At 38.1% G+C, this 21,234-nt stretch overlaps 2 protein-coding genes across 3 annotated transcripts in view; one reads left to right on the plus strand and one right to left on the minus strand.

Annotated features, from left to right (window-relative positions):
- Positions 1 to 3,509: 3,509 nt before the first annotated feature.
- Smp_171890.1 (hypothetical protein) lies at positions 3,510 to 9,771 on the plus strand (the record flags this gene model as incomplete). Of its 2 annotated transcripts, XM_018788750.1 has the most annotated exons (6): positions 3,534 to 3,536; positions 4,373 to 4,472; positions 4,506 to 4,562; positions 6,908 to 7,188; positions 7,520 to 7,817; positions 9,516 to 9,771. In XM_018788750.1, 6 exons carry the CDS (start codon positions 3,534 to 3,536, stop codon positions 9,521 to 9,523), a joined length of 747 nt encoding a protein of 248 aa, XP_018654263.1. In that variant the 3' UTR covers positions 9,524 to 9,771. The 2 variants fall into 2 exon arrangements, with proteins under 2 accessions (XP_018654262.1, XP_018654263.1); XM_018788751.1 differs by lacking the exon at positions 9,516 to 9,771 and having other exon boundaries at positions 3,510 to 3,536; positions 7,520 to 8,084.
- Positions 9,772 to 15,382: 5,611 nt separating this feature from the next.
- Positions 15,383 to 21,234, minus strand: part of Smp_171880 (hypothetical protein) — a gene marked incomplete at its 3' end in the record, with an annotated part of 52,279 nt that continues 46,427 nt past the window's right edge. Inside the window, exons 23-24 of the mRNA XM_018788752.1 lie at positions 20,386 to 20,693; positions 15,383 to 15,608 (exon numbers count right to left, since the gene is read on the minus strand). Coding sequence (XP_018654264.1) covers positions 15,383 to 15,608; positions 20,386 to 20,693 — 534 coding nt within the window. The remainder of the gene's footprint in view (positions 15,609 to 20,385; positions 20,694 to 21,234) is intronic.

The following is a 21,234-nucleotide window of genomic DNA, read 5'->3' on the forward strand; positions in this document are numbered from 1 at the left end:
TCGTTCATTTTACAGGCTAGAGCCAATAGGCTGATAGCCTCCTGGATTATTATCGTCTTGTTAGTACAGCAGAACATACAAAGCTAGTGCGAGTTGGGCTTAGAACATCTTTTGTATGCAGCTGGACTGAGACGGGTACACATCTTGTGGAACCACTTTTTGCATTCATCAAACTGCATCCCTTCATCTACGAGGAACAAACAGTTCGACTGTCCACATTTGAATGCACTACCAGCCATTGTAATCAGATTAGGGTTAAAACACAATATGATCACAAAAATAACACGTGTCGGAGTATATATATATATATAATGAGGTATCACGAGACAAAGTTTTCAAAAAAACTGCAAACCTTAACTGCAATAATTCAAGTTAAGCAGTCAAAACCCGTTGAAATCAAAGCTGAACAGAAAAGAATAACTTCGGGAGAGATACTGTTATACTCTAGTCACAAAGAAGAAAATGACTCGCACACAAAAGAACTTGCACTGATGGTCTGCGAAGAAGCGCGAAAATCGCTTATAGGACGGGAATCTCATAGATTATCAAAGCATCCTGCAAAACGAAGAAGAGGTTACAACGAATGTTATCCAGTGTTATGCGCTCACCAAAGATGACAACCAAAATAACAAAGATGGGGCAGCAGTTCATCCTAGAGAAGTGCCCAGGATAGCATCTGATCATCCTGATGGGAGACTCAAACGCCAAAGTCGGAATGGACAACACCGGGTATGAAGATATCGTGGAATAACATGGACTGTGAGAAAGGAACGAGAATGGTGAGGGATATGTAAATCTATGTGCTTTCAACAACATGATTATAAGTGGCACCATTTACCCCTACACATGCATACACAAGGCAACATAGGTTTCACTAGACCACATTACAGAGAATCAGGTCGAAAATATTTGGATCAATAAAAACTCGGAAAATCCATGGAAGATGTGAGAACCAGGAAAAGAACCGACATAGCTTTAGATCACCTGATTGTGACTGCCGAGGTAAAACTGAAGCTAAAGAAGCACTGGACAACTGGGGAAACAGCATTACAATGGTTCAATACAACCTTCCTTCGACATACTGACAAACTACTCAACGAATTCAAGATAGCTTTCAACAGTAGGTTCCAAGCCTTACATAATCTACTGAGAGAAGATGAAACCACTATGGAGAACAACTGGAAACGGATCAAAGAAGCACTAACTTCAAAGTGTCAGGAGGTTCTGGGCTGCAACAAGCTGTTCACTCTCACCTTTCATCCTTCTTCTGGAAGTTAACTGGATTACTAAGATCTCTACATTTCAGGGGAATCACGAAATACAGCGGACATCTTGGATGCAGTTGAACGATTTTGACTTTACAGACAAGCTAGCTCTTCTATCCTACATACAGCAACAAATGCAGGTGAAGACAGCCAATAGAGCTGCATCAGGCCTCAATATACACAAGGGAAAAATAAGACCCTGAAATTCAACACAGCACCAACCATACCACACTTGATGCGGAATTTCCGGAAGAGGTGGAAATGTCTACGTATCTAGGTAGTGATCTTGGTAACAAGGATGGTCTGATGCAGATGTGAAGGCACGAGCTGGCAAGACAAAGGGAACACTCCTAGAAGTAAAAATCTGGGACTCAAAACAACTGTCCACTAATACCAAAGTCAGAATTTTCAATACTGTCGTTAAAAGTTTTATTGAAAGGCGGAGGACTACCACCACCTCCATAAAAAATACATATATTCATAGACAGGTGTGTGCGAAAACTACTCATGACCCATTGGACGGATACTATCTGCAACGAATTGCCATGCCAGAGAACAAACCAGCTGAAAGTTGAGAGGAAAATTAAGATAAAACACTGAAAATATATATGACAAAATATGCGGAAAGTGTCAAACTGGATTACTACAAGACAAGAGCTAACTTGGGATTTCCAAGAAAAGAGGAAAATTGCCAGATCAAAGGACAAATATCTCTGACAGTTGAAGAGTGACATCAAGATCTCAAAAGGATACTGGGGATAGTGGGAATGGTGAGCCTTTCACGGCGGTGACTAACTCTGGTTCTGCTGACTGAAGAAACCTGACTTATTGTTTCGCTCATGATTCGGATCATGAACCGTAAAATGGAGCGTTAAGTCGCCTTTTCAGAAACACAAAGCTTTTCAACATTCGATATAAAATAATTGAAAATATAATGCTGAAGCGAAGTAAGGAAGAGAATGAATACTTGGACCACAATGTTGTGACATTTATCCAGATGCTTGCTGTCAAATCCTAACCAATCAGCCGAAGTTGTTACAAATCTAGGAGAAATTTATTTGGGGGTTTCTGTTTGTTAACTTATGCTCTTGGAGTAGTAACCGGTCTAAGTAAGTATATAGGTATGTTATATGTACACGGTTGATGAAATTAGAGACCAGTAAGATTATTAATTACGCTACACACTGAAACGATCTTAAACCAGTCTGTACAGACAAGTGATTGCAGTTTATTCTATAATCAAATGAAATAACTTGGTGTCCGAACTCTTGATTTGGCATTAGAACCATGTGTTACTACTTGAAACGGTTTCAGTTTAGGTTGAGTTTCGTTGTTCTGCTTAACTCGCTTCTCATGTGAGAGTACTTATATACCTAGCTACAAGATGAGTGCAATATGTCACTATTTTGAGAACGAAAGGACAGTACTAAAGATGCCACAAGTATTTGGAGTTTGCCAATGCTTTCACACGTAGCACATTTTTAATCGAAGTGTATCAACCCGGTCAAATCAGAAGTGAGAAATGAAGTGGTTCGATGATATAATTAGAAGGCTAGCGATATATCGGGAAGCGTTTTGTCTGAGATGGCTAACGGTTGTAAGGAAAGAGTAGCACGACTGAGTGCCTTCAGCTGAAGTGTATATATCAAAACTAATGAGGTCAGAATCAAATGTCGAAGACTTATAGGACTATTTATTTTGAGTATTTATTTGCCGCTACAATACTTAAGGCCCCGATAATTTACATGCTTTGATCAGCTAGATATAGCCCGATAAGTAAGAAAATGTATGGATTTAAATTAGTATATATTTGGGAAAGTGGATTCAAACAGTCAGGCCTTTTCCATACATGAAAAGAGGTCAAGGACGACGGACAAAATAGTGGATGGCCTACATTACATGTCTTATGATAATTGGCTAGGACTCCCTACATTATGTACACTGTTATTGATTTAATATATCCTAAATAATAATTTCGTTCCTTATTCTCCCTATCTTTTTCCTACTTAGGGCCGATTGTTTGAGAAGGGTCTCAAAAATTTTGAGAACATATACGAAACGATTTGCGTCTTGCGTTCCATTTCCCACTGAGGATCCTGGATTGTCGGAATTCTCTACTAGAATACGTACTATCAGTACCTATGGTTGATAATAAAAAATGAGATCGGATCATTAAAATATTTTAAAAACGACAAGCATTAACATTGGCTGCCTGACCTTGTATTTTCACAATTGAATACATGTGCAACACTAAGCGATTCAAACTTCATGGTAATGATATGGATATGGTAGCGATATGAATTAGCGTATCGCGACAGTAAGGACTTATTTTATCTTGAATGATGTAGTCAGTCGATTTAAGACTGTCGCTAGTGGAATATCTCTGAGTGGTGTTAAGGTGATCTTGAGGCCACTTACGTACTAACTAGGATCAAAAGCGGGTTATTAACTACTTTGGTAAATAAATATTAGCATTTAGAGTTAAAAGTTAGGGTTCGTGGGTTTGAGTTAGGGCTTTCATCACGCAAGCTTCAACCCTTATTCCTAAACCCTACATATCAACCCCATTTCATTGCCACTATTTCCACTCAAATCACTGAATCGCTTCTGTAGTTCGGTTTTGTCGCGACCGCTAACTCTAAATACTACTATATGTCCATGTTTGGTTAGAAATCTGTGGCGATATTCATCCATAAAGACATGTAGATAGGAAAGTTAGCTAAACATGTGAAAAAGCTGTGCTTAAACAATGTTTTCATGGTTTAAAACAGTTAGTCTTCAACTGGGATATCTATCAAAGCATCATCTCGTGAGGTATTTTTTAAGAACTGGATACTATGTGAGCAAGTTAGTGTGATCTCTCAAGTATATAGGGTAGTGTAGAGACATGCATGAAATAGCAGTTAGTAGTAGTGACAAGCTAACTAAAGACAAGCTGCAAGTTGCAGGACTATTACTATTATTACTATTATTATCATTACCATTATTAATTCACTGTCTTTTTCGAATGCATTTTCGTTATGAAGCGGAGAAGTGTGGTTTATTTGTGTTACTTGTTTGTGGTGCAATGTATATATCTGGTTCTGAATTTCCGTGTTCTCTTTTAGTTTGAATTTAAGTTCTATGCGAACAGTGATGACAAAGAATTGAAGCGACATGACACTGTGACGTACTCTAGCTTAGTTCAATCACTCACTTTAAGTGATGGTAAGTGGAATCTGCGTTATCAATATCTTGCAGGTTACAGAGATGTTTTAAGTTTGGGCACAGATTTTCATGCAATCTCAAATGGTTCAAGTAAGTGTACATAAATTTTTGCACATTATTACGATTCTCTACAAATCTGCTTATGTGTGTTACTGTGCACCATGTATTCATAATGGTTTTTATAAAGGTAGTTCTCAAAACCAACTTTAAGCCAGTAAGCAACATTTTGTCTTTTACAGTATATTTGGTTTGCCTCACACACTTTCCTAGCGTCTGTTTACATGATTGTATTTCATTTAACTACAGGCGAAAAATGGTATGAAATGCAAAAATATACTGACAATTTAATGCAAAATAACCTCATTTACGCAAAAGTTCAAACAAATGTGCTATTAGATGGTTTGTATTGTGTTTGACATGTCTTGAACTAACGTAAGAAAAATCTTGATGTCAACTAGGCTGACTAAAATTTCTATTTTGACTCTGTAACCGGATTTGTTCTTCGTAGCAGTTTAGTTGCGCTGTGCAGTTACGTCCTGATATCAACGGAACATTCGATGCCAGACCGAGTTTCACCAAAGCCTATTAGGATGCAATGTCTTTTCATAGTATTGATGACTAAAAGGTATCAAACATAGATACCCCTAAATCCTATTGAGCTCCTGTTCAAAATTAAATCCCATCATCTCTTAATAGTTCCCGCCTTATTATTGACCCTTATTTGATCTCCAGAAATCTTGCTCCAAACGATGTATTGAAGCTCACAGTATTTGAACCATGTGTCAAATCTAACATGGTTGACGTATGCTATCTCCGGAATTTGCATAGGTGATCAGTTTAAGTACGTGGGTAGTTTTGCTACCCCTTAAAATGTGATGTGAGTGCTTGAACATATACTTCTTGGACTGGTCATACTGACCAAAATCACAGTCATTCATCAGCCAGTATAAATGACGAGCTCAGCCCTTCCTTTACATATCTTTGGCTTTGTTATTTATTTCTCATGAGCCTGCCACTATAAGCATATTATTGAAACCAAAAGCAGAATAGTTGTGCATGGGCTCGATTCAGATTGAGGACTCTACGTACACTGTTAAATTAAGTCAGATAAGAGTTCGAAAGAAGAGATAAATCACATTTGTCTCTTTGGAGCTTTGCATACATTTCCACTGAGTAGATCCCGAATAAAACTAAAGATAAGTTATACTGAAACAATTATAGTCTTCTTCAAAGAGTTAAGTACTTTGATGTAGTGATTATGGCGGAAGATTATAATTATAATCACTTTGGTGTATGTATAATTTATTAATTAAACTTTACTGTTTGTTTAGAAGATATATTTTAAATATGTTTATGTTCTCCAAGTCGTGTTTTAATGTTGTGACTAGTCAAGTAGTATCCACGAATACTAGGCAGTAGAAGTAATACTCAAGTTGTTGTATCGTTAATATGCTCGTTAAGGCGACTTTAAGAATTTAACTTCAAGTACATGGATGAAGTATTACAAACTAGACAGGTGTGCTATAACCTGAGCTTTCGCTGCGCAATTCTAAATATCGATGCAATCTTGAAAACTATAGGTAGGCGCAATTAATAAAATCATAAACGTACTTCTCAACACTATAGGCCCAACTATTAGGACTGAAGGAACACTAAGTGTGGCTACGAATATACTTCTTTTATGGGGAAGTCGAGACTTTTATATACAGATTTCTTTCTCAGCGACCAGTGATTGCATTTAAATGACTATAAATTAAAAAAAGCTTTATACTTAAGAGATATCAAAGTTGAGTGGATATTTTTCATACTACTGTAAGATAACATACTAAAATAATTGTTAACTGAATTTTCAAAGATAAAACTAAATATTAGACCGATTGAGTATCATAGGTAATTAACTAGTGATATATCTGTTGATCGCTTATATATTTTTTTCCCAGAGAACACAAAGAAACGAAATTGATTTTTCATAATAATTGTAAAAACTGTACACTTCTTTAGAGATATTCTTTACATAATCAATAGCAAACCAATGGGATGATTTTTACGAGGGTGACTTCTACAGATTAGACCGACTCAAATACCAATCTTACATGCTACTCTAATATTTCATGAGCATCCTACCAACTGTGGTGAAGCAAAAATATACTTAATAAGTGGAATATTGTATTTTTCTGAGGATGCGTATTCTGAGAGATCAAAATTAATTATATGTGGGTCCTCTGTGCCCACCAATCCAGTTTTGGCGCCGGATATTCGCTTTTCGTTCTCTCAATTTCGTAAACAGCGCCCCCGCCACGAGAAGGCAGTAAGTGGGACTTCTCTGAAAGTAGTTATGTAGTTTTCAAATTGAGCATGATTATGGGCACATATTTAAGTACCTCTGTAATGCTAGACAATGATAGGATTTATTTGCCATTATTATTTTATTGCAGAACTGTGGTACATCGATGAATCTGTTCTCGATGATTATCTACGCAAACTGCCTAAAAGTAAACTCAATGTATTCGATGCTGTTCACGCACATGAGGATGTCAAACCTGGCTTAATTGAAGGTGGTTTTACTCTGTGGGATGGCAGCAAGGATCTCGTCAATTACATATCAAAATATTTTTCGGGAAAGATGTGTGGAAAAAACGTCTTGGAATTAGGTTGTGGTTGTGGACTACCAGGTATATTCGCTGTCAAGGCTGGTGCCCGCTTAGTCAGGTTCCAGGTAAGCGGGTGGTTTTAAATTAGCGTTGCGTTGGCGTAATATTATAGCCTTATCTTGACAAGAAATATTTCGTCGAGTTGCATAACGTCCTCGGGGTACGATTTAGATATTGAATAAAAGTATTTTATCATAGTAATTTTTAAGTTTATTTCCGAAAGTGTCTAGATAAATTATGTTTCATTACTTAACATAAAAGCTCACTGGCATCTTAAAGGTCAAAACAAATGGTGAAGTCCTGTAGAACGTTTGCCTGTGTTGAATATTTTTGTGAAGAGTTCGCCACACTTTACCACATCTTATCACAAGTACTTTTACTATTTTCTTTTTTAAGGATTACAATTCCGAAGTTTTAAAATGCTGGACCATCCCTAATGTCATCATTAATTCAGGATCTCAAAACGATGCTGATAGCCACAATGAACACACACAGCTCGAATTCTTCAGTGGGGACTGGCTTCATCTTTCGAAACTTTGGCAGTCAAGCGCCAACGTGAAGTTTGATTATATCTTTACTAGTGAAACAATTTACCGCACAGACCTTTATGAAAGATTACACACCATACTTGAAACGAGTCTATGTCAATCTGGCATCGTTTTGTTAGCTTGTAAAGCTTCTTACGCACCTGGAGGTAACATCTTTGACTGGTTAACTTATGTCGAGAATCTAGGCGTGTTTCAGACAACCGTCTTTAAATTAACAACTTCTGGGGTAATACGATACATAGTGAAAATGATCAGAGCCTAATTTGTTCCGATCATCTTGTTTTGTATATTCTTTGTGTTCCGGCTTGATAAATAAGATAGTAGTTGATTGTAATTTCTAGCTTCACAAATCGTTTGGGAAGCCTAGTGTCCCGAAATCTAGAATGGCAGTCAGTCAGCTACTGTAATCCTTCCCTAGTGGGTTTCATATCAAACGAAGATCACGATATAAACACACCATTTGTCATGGTTTCATCTGTTAATAATCTTGCGTTTTCTAAACGTGATATTTCGTGTAAATTAAAAATTTAAATCTAGTCTTCACAAATACCTCCAGATCGCAGTTACACTACTAATATTCAAATTAAACTGGCAAACCTAAAAATAAGTACCAACTCTGTTTGTATTACTTTCATTAGTATAACTTCACTTAAATGATTTTGGAGACAGTTATGTCGGACCTTGTAGTGTTCAGCATGTGACAAATGTAATGAGTTGTGCTTCCAAACAAAATTAGCGAATTGTACGTCAAACTTACCTGCTTGTTTTTGAGTCACATTGTGGGCATAAGTTTGTCCGTATAACAGCTAAGTTTCAACTATAGCAATGTTGAGTAATATCGAATTTGATAAATCACAGCAGCAACCTGGTATGAATAACTTATTAGGCAATAGGCAGAAAATGGTATAACTTTAAGTTATCAACATAGACATTTCATTTAATATTCAGATGATTGGTACCAATATTGGAGCGAAGTTTGGAATGCGACGGATTTCACTATGCTCTGATAATCTCTATTTTATTTGTCTTAAGAAATAAGTCTTGATCCTGTGTAAAATTCCGGAATCCTAGTTTCCTCCAAGTTATTTATCAGATGAAGTGTTTCACATCTGAGCACAATTAGTTGTCTGCTTGCTTAACACTGATAAATAGTCTGAAATCTGTTGAATGGTTTGTGCAAAAACCGTTATAGCTCCATAAGTTCAAAATTATTTTGAGTAAAAATACAAATTATCGTTAACTAAAGTTATCCGTTGATTCAGACTTCCCATTCTAACACCTGAAAACTGTATATATGCTTGTAAATACCTTTCGGTTCGTTTACATTCAGCAGTCATAATCCACGCAAACTTCTACCATGTAAATCATACAAACCCATGTATATATCTGTTTAAAATATACACAATTTGTTTTGGGAAAACTTATTCTAATTGATGTTTATTTTGTATTATGATGTGGTTACGTACAAGTAGAAAGTTATTATTACTTACAAGCAGTTTAACTTTTAATCTAGCTAAACATATAGAAAGATATTTTTTTAACGCACTTCAATTACTCATGTTCATTAAAGTTGCAAAAATATTGACATAAACTAACTAATTTCCAAACAGTCTGATCTTTTCCCACATATGCCTTCCGCCTGCAGCATTTTCTATGCATTAAGGTTGTATGTATAATGCCGTCGAGAAAATTAGTATGTAATCAAAAGTCCTGTAGTTTTTACAACCTACAAACTGCATATTTACAGACTTATAAATATTTTATTTGGTGGTTTTATGCACGCAGACATATAATATCATGAATCGTATTCGTAACTAACTGGTTAACTTGTGCATTAACTTCAGGTTTATAACTACATATTTATAACTTGATATGATTAATATCTGCAATTGCAAAACGTCGCGGAAATCGTGAATTATTAAACTGAACTGGATTGAAGACATGACTCGAATCCCGATTTCGGCAGTTTTAATAAGATACAGATTATATTTTCAGTAAATCCGGAACGACTGGCTGCGAGCATCCCATCAAATGACATTAGAAATATAGTTTTTTTTTAGAATAGTACATTTACTTGTTGTAAATAAATTGTAAACAGATAATCCTTTGTTGTAAAAAGGACGTGGTATACTGTTTATCACAGCTACGTGTTATGTACCAATCTCTGTCATCAGTATGAATTTTGTCGTGTAGATATAGTTTGGGGTTACTAAAAGAGATTAAGACGGAAAAAACTGCAATGAACATTTCTTTTGAACAGTTAGAAGCCTACATAGAGAGTCAAGAGAAACAGTCTGAAAAGTCTCAAATAAGAATCATGGAGACCGTGCAGATGTGTCTGTCCCAGCAAAATCCCACTTCTGGTGAATTCGAAATTTACAAGGTTCCATCACGCAATGTTAACGCAATGACGCCATTATCCCCATGCTGGTTGTGGCGGTTAGCACTTCAAAAGATCTTTCATGTTTCGAAATCATTGCTCTAGAGGTCATTGATGAGTCAACTGAACGCTTCTAATAATCCCATGCTAAATCTACATGGGAGCTTGAACATAAGAGAAAAGGATCTATTCGACTCCCAAAATAAAATGATTTAAAAGCACACCACGCTTTATATAATTTATTTAGTCAGATTAACAGACAGATTTGTGCAAATTAAACTGGGTAGTATTTAACGATAATAATTTAGTAACTTACTGTGTGAACACATATATATCGTATCATGCAATTAAGCATCTGTAACCCTTCTTAAAATGTGGTGAATACATTTCACATACGATTGGGAAAAAATAAATTTCATATGTCATTCGCATTCCAGTCGATGAAGCTATTACTAACTATGTCAGCCATAAAGAGTCATTGTAAAACCGTAAAACGCCACCAACAACCGAAAGTATATTTTAGAAGATTCAAACCGCGAACGGTCAAGATAACAACAACCCTTAACCGGACCGGTTCATATAACCGTCGAAAATATGTTTCTTCCAAAATTGACGGGTATGATGCCAGTTTACAGCTGGACACGGCTTCTGACATCTCGCTTATAAGCAGGTGAACATGAGAGAGTTTTGTAAGACTCCAAATCTATGTAACTCAACAGTCAGTTCATAGTGCTTCTGGTGGAAAGCTAACTGTTGTTGGCGAAATACATTATAAAGTCTTTGCGAGAAACATAACAGAAGAGAGCATGTTGTCATCACTGAACGCCCACAACTCGATTTATTGGAACTTATTTAGATCGAGAAGCTAAAATTAACAGGTCATCCTATAAACCAAATCTGCAATTATATAGAGACAAAGGAAAAGGACCACAAAAACCCAGCTGATGACGGTTTTATTTATTTATTTAAACACATAAATATTGGTACAAAGGGGCACCAGATATATATGCGCCACACAATCCTCATTTGATTTGTGTAAGGGCTGTGATACTGCCCGGATGCCCAAACCGAAACAGGTGGTTTTCTTGGGTAGCCACACCCGAAGCCTTTGACCTAAAGATCTGATCCGCAAGACAGTAGCGCATCGTAAGGAGATGCAATCCCATGGTAGCCGGTGACCAACGATCGATTCATATTGAAGAGTGTAACATGTTGTAAGCTATTCCTACGCCTCGGCTTGCGGCAAAGTCATCATTTCGATCTAAAAGACCTGTGCCTTATACTGCCCTCCTGGTAGTTGAACAAGAACTCGGACGACTTCAGGAAATAAGTATTATTGGACCAGTGGACTCATATTGAACTGCGCCGATAGTGGTAGTCATACAGCGGTAGCGTTCGCTCATGTGCTGATTACTTTAGCGGGCCAAATGAAGTTCTAGAAACCCACCAGTATCTCTTACTCTTGCCTAAGCTGAACGCTGGATTTCTAAGGAGCTAATGAGTGTAAAGATCCCAGCATCAAAAAACGCAAGGGTCTAATTCAATCTAACTGATTGGCCTTTGGTGTCAAGACGGCAGTCGCCATAGCCTAGCAAGTTGTGGGTACCATGTTACAGGATATCCCAAGAGCGGTAGCTTATTTGGATATCATGATCGTGGGAGCAGAAATAATGGACCTACAAAACAAACTTGACCTAATGCTATCACGTAAGCTAGATATGGTTTTCGTCTCCGTACAGAAGTGTGACTTTTACATGCAACAGGTACAATATCTCGACTTCATGGTAGATAAAGGGCGAGGACCAAATCCAGAAGATATCGATGCTCTAAAAAGCATGTCACAACCAACTGATACTCCTACTCTGCAATCTTTCTTGGGACTGGGTAGCTATTACAGAACTTTTCTTCCTGATCTTCATTGAATCACCTGCTCGTAAAGAACTCCAAAGCAGCTTTCGAGAAAATCAAGCAACCCTTAGCCTTCAAACTCTTTCGTACACTTTATGACTCTTACCTATTGTGGATGCTTCAAATTATGGTATTGCGGCAGTTATCTCTCATATTTTCCCCGATAGATCTGAAAAAAGTGATTTATGCAGTACGACTATTAACAACGACAGAGCGCAACTGTAGCCAAACTGAGGGACCATAAACCATTACTAGCCATATTTGGGCCAAAGAAAGAAATTCTTACGTACACGACAAACTAACTACAATGATGGGCAACCACACTTCTGGTCTACGATTCCAAGATCAAGTACTAGTCTACCACAACTTTCGGACAGTGATGTCTTATCGAGATTAACAGGTTCCCAGACAAAAACTTCAGAATGCAATATCGTGGCAAACGTAAAAACTGGGAAAGAAGTTCGTCGCCTATTGGTTGATGCAGTTGATGGACTAACGTTTACCTTCAATGATATCAAACAAACTATTGAAAATGGCTGGACACTAAAAGAAGTCAAGGAGTATCTCCTCACTAGATGGCCGAACCACCGCTTTCAAAGAGAACGTTTGGAATACTCCCGTCAACGTGACTCACTAATGGTTGTTGACCCATATATTATGTCCGATGAACGGATTGTCCCAGAATTACTGCGCTAAAAAGTTCTCAAGCAATTTCATAGTGATCACCTTGGAATCAATAAAATAAAATCGTTGGCTCGAAGTTACGCCTATTGAGCATCAATGGACAGAGATATCAAAGACAAATGCCATAACTGTCCGTCTTGCCTGCAAACCGTTAAAAACCCTTCGAAAAGTAAACCATAGCAATGGCCTAAGCCTGCTAGTCTACGAGAGAAAATCTATGCAGATTTTCCAGGTCTAGTCCTAGGAAAAATGTTTCTAGTTATTGTGGGCGTATTTACAAAGTGGCCCGAAATATATATCATCTCGAACTGTACAAGCAAGAGAACGATCAACAAGTTGTCTAGTCTGTTCAGCTATTTCTTAGTTCCAGATACTTTGATGTCAGTTATTGACTCCCAATTCGCCTGACTTGTTCGAACAATTCTGTGATGTGAAGGGACAACTCACTTATCCTCTCTACCCTATTATACTCAGTCTAAAGGACGAACAGCGCTTCGTAGACACCTTCAAAAGAGCACTGCTTAAGGGAAGAGAGAAAATACCGAGTTAAGCAACCAATAAATTCTTAACATCTAACAGAACTACCCTCAACCTTATTGTGCCAGATGAGAAGCCACAAGCGGAAGTCATATTTGGGAGAAGCATGTGGACGGTTTTCAACACTATGCTACCGCCAAATGAGAACGTGGGTGACCACAGAAAAAGTAGTTATAGTCGCAGTCTTGACGTGGGGAGAAGAGTATATATCAAGTCGTACCAGGGATAATTGTGCCAAAAATGAGTAGAGTTTTGTACAACGTGGTAGGAGCCTTTGGAACATCTATTAGGCATACGAACCAGGTCCATAAAGATAGAAGAACGATAAACACTACAGGTGGTAAAACGAATCTGTCACTGAATATAATTTTAGACTTTTGCAAGGTGAGAACTTCGAATAAAAACGCAAGTAACTCAGGAAGGAACAAAGAACACACTACTAGGATGCCGCCGCAGACCAGTCATCAGGCTACAGGTAAACCATTGGTTTGGAATCAGGGTTTTCCAACTCCTCTAGATGGATCCTTTGTGTTCACCAACCCGGTTAAAGCACCTGATGTTCGCTCTTTTAATTTTGTAAATAACACCCCCTCCACGAGAAGGCAGTGAGTAGAACTTCCTTGGAAGTGGCTGTATGCGTGTGGCCATGTGAGAACATTTAGAGAGGACTCTCCCCATCCTCGGCCGTATCACGGCAAGTGACTATCCGGTTTATACATTCAACCAGAATAACACTTTGTAATTAATAATCACTGACGAGAGAAATCAGCTTATAGTTGCATATAAGCTTCCTCCTTTTTAGGATTAAATACTAAAGCAAATCAAAAGAACAAGAAATATTCGAATATTGAGATATTTTTCTGTAAAATTCGGCAAACATATACAAGAAGATAAATTATGATACGAACATATGGAAATCATTAACAAATTAAGTGATAATAGAAGCAAGAAATTTATCACAGGTATTGATGCATAGCTGTTATATACCATGTTCCCTAATTAGTTTTTCGAAGGACAAATAAAACTTTGTGTAAGAGTAGGTCAGTATCAATCTGAAGATTTAGAAAAGTTGAAAATCAAAGTATTTAATTTGCAAAAGTAAGAGTTACATCATAACCTAGCTAATATTTCTTGGTAGCTAGTGATATTTAGTCAAGTCTATATTTCTTTTAAATCAGTCAACAAGCTTCCGATTAAAAAACATTTGCCACCTTTATTAAGATGCAGAATACACTACTTAGCAAACAGTTAATTATTTTGTACAAAATAGGTTAGCTCGGAGATTATTATTCCTTGAACCAAGATCAGTTAGAGTTATTAGAAACTAAGGAGCACTAGTTAGCTGTTTTTTCCGAGTAAGAGACGCCTCTACAGTACGCACCCAAAAATCCAACTTCCAAGCATTTAGGTGAACAAATAGTTTTGACATCATTAAAGAACCCTTCTCTTACATATTTGTTTATTTGATATAATACAGCAAAAAAGCTTGAAGTTGTGGTCAATAGTTAAGATACACTGTTTATCCACGGAACGCCTTGAGCTAACCTCTGAATCACATCAACTACGCTCAGAAGCAGGTATTTCTTGTAATTTGATTTACAAACCATGTTACATTCACCATATAGTTGGCCAAGTGATGTTTTTATCAACTCTAGGGATTAGGTATAGTCAATTTTCCCTTGATACATAGTAAAAAACTCTTTTACAAAGTTTTCAGTTTCGCGTCAAAATTTAAGATGCACTGTCGTTGCTCAGGTCCGCCAGTAAGATAATACTTTTAACTGGAAAACTCATTATCGGTGCGAAATTTTTGGCTTCTTCGTAAGGTATCATTAACAAAGTTCTCAGAAATCTATATTATCTATAATTTAGGTTCGCGACTCGTTGATTCAAGAGTTGAAGGGAAACGGGATTTATAACTTTAGTAACAAGCCTAAATTTGTAGTATTTCAGTTTTTGTTAAAATACGTGTTATTAGATTTTGGTCTCGACACTTGTCTCCACATTTCGGACAGCTCTTTTGAACTATTATTAAAAACCGTTAAAGACTAACATGTTATTCTAAAGATGCTAACATCTAAAATTGATCCCAAACAGTGACAAGGTTTTGATGGACAAATGCCAAATAGCTCATTGTGTGTGAGATGCGATTTCGAACACAATAGAAGTGGAAAAAGTATAAAGCTAATGTAATATAGTTACCTAAAACAGAATGTTCTCAATTTTTGCAGACGACTGGATAGGATTGTCTATCTTGATTTCATCCCAGTGTGATTTGACCGTATCATCATGCAAACAATTAGTCTTAACTGCAGGATAGCTTGTAGGTCGGCATATTGAACATGACCAAAAATGAACCACAGATGCAGGTGTATCGGTTTTACACTGCAGTTCCCTCAGACATCTTTCATGGAATGCATGATGGCAACTGAAGAATAAAACGAATAGGATAAAATACCGAAATTAAGATTCTGTTAAATAATTAAGTCATGAAAAAATGAAAAAGTAGCTGATTGGATAGCTATTACTAAAGTACTGGACAGCTAAATCAATGGTTTAACTCTGCCAAGACATCTCTAGGGTTACCACTAGTCCCAAGCCCGTATGAATGAAAGGGTCAGGCGTGAAGTTAGCAGCGTACATTAACCAAAAAACGCTAACTACATTAGACGAATTATTTAATTTCAACTACTGAATGAAAATAGAAGGATCTAAATATAAAAAGTCATGATGCCTCATGGCATAGCCGAAATTCTTCGAAAGTCACAAGATCTACGAGCATCCTGATAACCAGAACAACAAACGATGGTATACATATTGTCTGAGAAATGTAGGAGAACGAAAGGCCCATTCAAATAACTGAAGAAATGAAAAGATACAACTTGGCGGTCTCCATAATAAGTGAAACCCGTTGAACTCAAAGCTGAACAGAAAAGAATAACTTCGGGAGAGATACTGTTATACTCTAGTCACAAAGAAGAAAATGACTCGCACACAAAAGAACTTGCACTGATGGTCTGCGAAGAAGCGCGAAAATCGCTTATAGGACGGGAATCTCATAGATTATCAAAGCATCCTGCAAAACGAAGAAGAGGTTACAACGAATGTTATCCAGTGTTATGCGCTCACCAAAGATGACAACCAAAATAACAAAGATGGGGCAGCAGTTCATCCTAGAGAAGTGCCCAGGATAGCATCTGATCATCCTGATGGGAGACTCAAACGCCAAAGTCGGAATGGACAACACCGGGTATGAAGATATCGTGGAATAACATGGACTGTGAGAAAGGAACGAGAATGGTGAGGGATATGTAAATCTATGTGCTTTCAACAACATGATTATAAGTGGCACCATTTACCCCTACACATGCATACACAAGGCAACATAGGTTTCACTAGACCACATTACAGAGAATCAGGTCGAAAATATTTGGATCAATAAAAACTCGGAAAATCCATGGAAGATGTGAGAACCAGGAAAAGAACCGACATAGCTTTAGATCACCTGATTGTGACTGCCGAGGTAAAACTGAAGCTAAAGAAGCACTGGACAACTGGGGAAACAGCATTACAATGGTTCAATACAACCTTCCTTCGACATACTGACAAACTACTCAACGAATTCAAGATAGCTTTCAACAGTAGGTTCTAAGCCTTACATAATCTACTGAGAGAAGATGAAACCACTATGGAGAACAACTGGAAACGGATCAAAGAAGCACTAACTTCAAAGTGTCAGGAGGTTCTGGGCTGCAACAAGCTGTTCACTCTCACCTTTCATCCTTCTTCTGGAAGTTAACTGGATTACTAAGATCTCTACATTTCAGGGGAATCACGAAATACAGCGGACATCTTGGATGCAGTTGAACGATTTTGACTTTACAGACAAGCTAGCTCTTCTATCCTACATACAGCAACAAATGCAGGTGAAGACAGCCAATAGAGCTGCATCAGGCCTCAATATACACAAGGGAAAAATAAGACCCTGAAATTCAACACAGCACCAACCATACCACACTTGATGCGGAATTTCCGGAAGAGGTGGAAATGTCTACGTATCTAGGTAGTGATCTTGGTAACAAGGATGGTCTGATGCAGATGTGAAGGCACGAGCTGGCAAGACAAAGGGAACACTCCTAGAAGTAAAAATCTGGGACTCAAAACAACTGTCCACTAATACCAAAGTCAGAATTTTCAATACTGTCGTTAAAAGTTTTATTGAAAGGCGGAGGACTACCACCACCTCCATAAAAAATACATATATTCATAGACAGGTGTGTGCGAAAACTACTCATGACCCATTGGACGGATACTATCTGCAACGAATTGCCATGCCAGAGAACGAACCAGCTGAAAGTTGAGAGGAAAATTAAGATAAAACACTGAAAATATATATGACAAAATATGCGGAAAGTGTCAAACTGGATTACTACAAGACAAGAGTCAACTGGGAATACTTTTACATGTAACGGCTCTATAACCGAAGTGTGCCAACCCAGTCAAATCGGAAGTGAGGATGTTCGAAGTTTTATTTGAAAGGTTATCGATATTTCAAGTAGCGTTTGATATAAGCTGGCTAACGGCATGATTTGTAAATGGGTTTGATATCAAGGTAACACCAATACATGTAATCAAGATGATAGACATTACTGTTACAGTCAGTCAGTCAGCTACAACGTAGGACCAGGCACATATATGCATCGGTCCAAGTTGCCATACTTCGTTAGGACAACAAGATCAACACCGGATTCATAGAAATAGTTAATTTAGTGGTGGCAGTATATAAAAGGGTTAGATATAAGGATATAGTACAGAAAGGAAGAACGTTATGAAGCAATTTTAATCTCAAGGTTTAAGGGAAGATAAAGAGTGTATACACCTACGCCATTGTGATCGATTCTGAGCCATGTCACCTAGAGTCTCCAACCATTGGTTATGATAGTCACGTGGACCCCAACCAGGTAGTCTGGATCTGCCAACATGGCTCAGACTAGAAGTTAGTGACTTCAAGCACTGATGCCATGTTTTGATTGGCCGCCCCTAACTCTCTTCCAACCATCCCCAATACTAGTCAGCATAGAGCGTCGTGGTAATCGGTGTTCAGGCATACGTAACACGTGGCACAACCATCTCAGTCGATGAAGATTCATCACCTCATCAACTGATTTACCATCATTCCCTAATACCCTGTGTCTAACCTCGCTATTACTTACCCGGTTATCCCAGCAGATGCGAGCAATATTTCCAAGGCATCTGTGGTCAAAATACTGGTAACCTACGAGTATCTTCTACTCTTAATGGCCATGTTTCACAGCCGTAGAGTAGAACAGAGCGAACTGCTGCGCAGTATACTCGTCCCTTAATTGATAGACGGATATCTCGTCTTCGCCATAGGTGACGTAAGTTGGCAAAAGCCAAACGAGCTTTTTGAATCCGTGCTGAGATTTCGTCAGACACCAACCCATTAAGGCTGATCAGACTTCCAAGGTAAGTGAAGTTGTCCAAGCGTTCGACTACTTCACTCCCTATCCTTAGTTCAGGTGTTGACGCAGGCCAGTCCTGGAGCAACAATTTACATTTGGATGGTGAGAAACGCATCCCAAACATCCTGGCATTATTACTGAGTTCCAACAGAAGACTCTGCATTTTGTCAGCGTCTTCACCAAACAGGACTATGTCATCTGCATATTCTAAGTCGCTTAGTGGAGCCCCTGGTAGGAGATCAATTCCTGAAAATTCAGTCGACGATAGTGTTATTTCCAGCAACAGGTCTATCATGAAGTTAAACAAAAAGGGGGATAGTGGACAGCCTTGACGGACACCACTTGAGGTTGTAAAATCATATGACAGTTCGCCATAAGCTCTCACTCGACTGGTAGTGTTCAAGTAAAGAGCCTTCACAAGGTTTATGTACTTCTCAGGTACACCTTTCAATGACAGACACTGCCACAGAACCTCTCGGTCTACAGAGTCAAATGCTGCTTTCAAGTCAAGAAAAACTATCATTGTCGGACGCCGATAAGCGTGTCTGTGCTCTAAAACTTGACGAATGGTGAATATGTGGTCGATACAGCCACGACCAGGTCTGAAGCCAGCCTGATTTTCTCGTATTTGCAGTTCACGAGTCTTAGTTAGGCGCCTGATAATTATTGAGGCTAGTATTTTAGATGCTATGTTAGTCAGACTAATCCCTCTATGGTTATCGCAGGATGATTTTGACCCCTTTTTATATATTAGGACAATCAGTGACTGTGACCAGTCGGATGGGATTACGTCCGTTTCCCAGATTTTAGCCAGAATATTAGTCAACCTAATCGCTAAAATTGGACTACCATATTTAAAGACCTCTGGAGCCAATCCATCAGGACCAGCTGCTCTTCGTCGTTTCAGATTACTTATAGCCTTTTGAACTTCAAGTAGGGTCGGGGGGCCTACTTCAATGTTCAATTCAGGTTTTCTGGGAATAGTGGGTAGTTGTGCTGTAGCTGAAGGCCAGCTAAACTGCTCCTTAAAGTGTTCCGCCCATCGTTCTAAACGTTTGGGTTGAGAGCAGATAAGGGTTCCGTCTTTTTCCGAGATTGTCTCACTTACACTTGACTTCTTAATTCCGGTTTCTTTTATTAGTCTGAATAGTTGCCTGGTGTTGCCTACAGCCGCTGCCTTTTCCATCTCTTTTGCTTTCGTTGCCCACCACTGCTCACGATCGTTCCTTAGACTCTTAGTTAACCTAGATCTAATTTGTTTACGCTCTTCGTCATGTTCAGAGCCTGATGGGATGAGTTTACGCGAATCCATCATTAGAGGAAATCCACTGGTTTTTTGGAGCCCTATGGTTTAAATGACTAAAAGATGTTACTGCTGTTTCCACAGCTGTTCGTATGTCTTTCCAAGCAGCATCTGGGTCAGTCTTGTTTACAGAACTGCCTAGATGTGAACTCAGTTGTTTCTGGAATTCGCATTTGGCTTTCTCGTCCTCCAGTTCAATCCTAATGGGTCTTCTTAGTGTACTTTTCCTGCGTCCATTGAGGCCCAGACAAATTACTGTTACAAGCGCCAACCGATCACTATAAATTAAAGAAAGCTATAGTGAAGTGCGTTGATTTGATTGTTTATTTACCTGTTAACAGACAGCACAAAACTTGTATCATGAAAAGTGAATGTATGTATTCTCAATGTATACGGCAAAAGACGGAACATCAACTTACTGAAATACTATTACACGTTTAGCACTCATAGCTTTGTCATCATTCCTCACCATACGTTTTGCTTCCCAATCTCGTCTAGTCAGTAAATTGTTTATTCGAAGGTCTAATTCACAGATAGAGCAAATAAGGCTTCGATTACTAAAACCACAATTGTACTCCTTCAATGTTCGGAGTTGTTTGACAGTTAACTCTTTTCCCGCTAATTGTTTGTTAAGTATCATCTGATTTGCCTCAAACTGACAAGCTGATATTAACTTCTTCACCAATAAATTAATTTTGGAGTTCACTGTAACTTCTGTCCCATTTATCTTAAAATACGGGATAAAATACGTAAATGAAACAGACATTTCACATGTGTTTTTTAGGAATGGTCGTTTACTACTGATTATTAGAACAGTCCGTGAAATGTGGACAGAAGAAATTAGGTAAAAGAACGTAACATTTAATAGAACCTTTTGTTCTAAGCTTCAAGTAAAAATATGAACCAAAAAACGTGTAATATATATGTCTTCTAGATTGTTCAACTAGAGCTCACGATCAGTATGAACAAGAAGTAACGCTTTCGAAAAACCCTACATATATGAGAGCAATTCTCATTTTCGATTATTATTATTATTACTACCAAATTTTGTATTCAGAGGTATCCATCTTAGAGAGTACAAGCTAGCGTTCCATGTATTCGAATCGTTCGCCCTAGCGGACATATGTCCGTTCTGATGCTCCTCTTCACTTGTTTGTTTGCCTCATCGAATACCGCTTGTGCCTTGACTTTTTCTGCTATTGATCAGCTGACATTGAATGCTGCCTTCTTGTACATCCTTTCTCCTATCCGATATACAGTGCCGACAG

Source organism: Schistosoma mansoni, chromosome W (assembly GCF_000237925.1).
Source record: "Schistosoma mansoni strain Puerto Rico chromosome W, complete genome".
Lineage (NCBI taxonomy): Eukaryota > Metazoa > Platyhelminthes > Trematoda > Strigeidida > Schistosomatidae > Schistosoma > Schistosoma mansoni.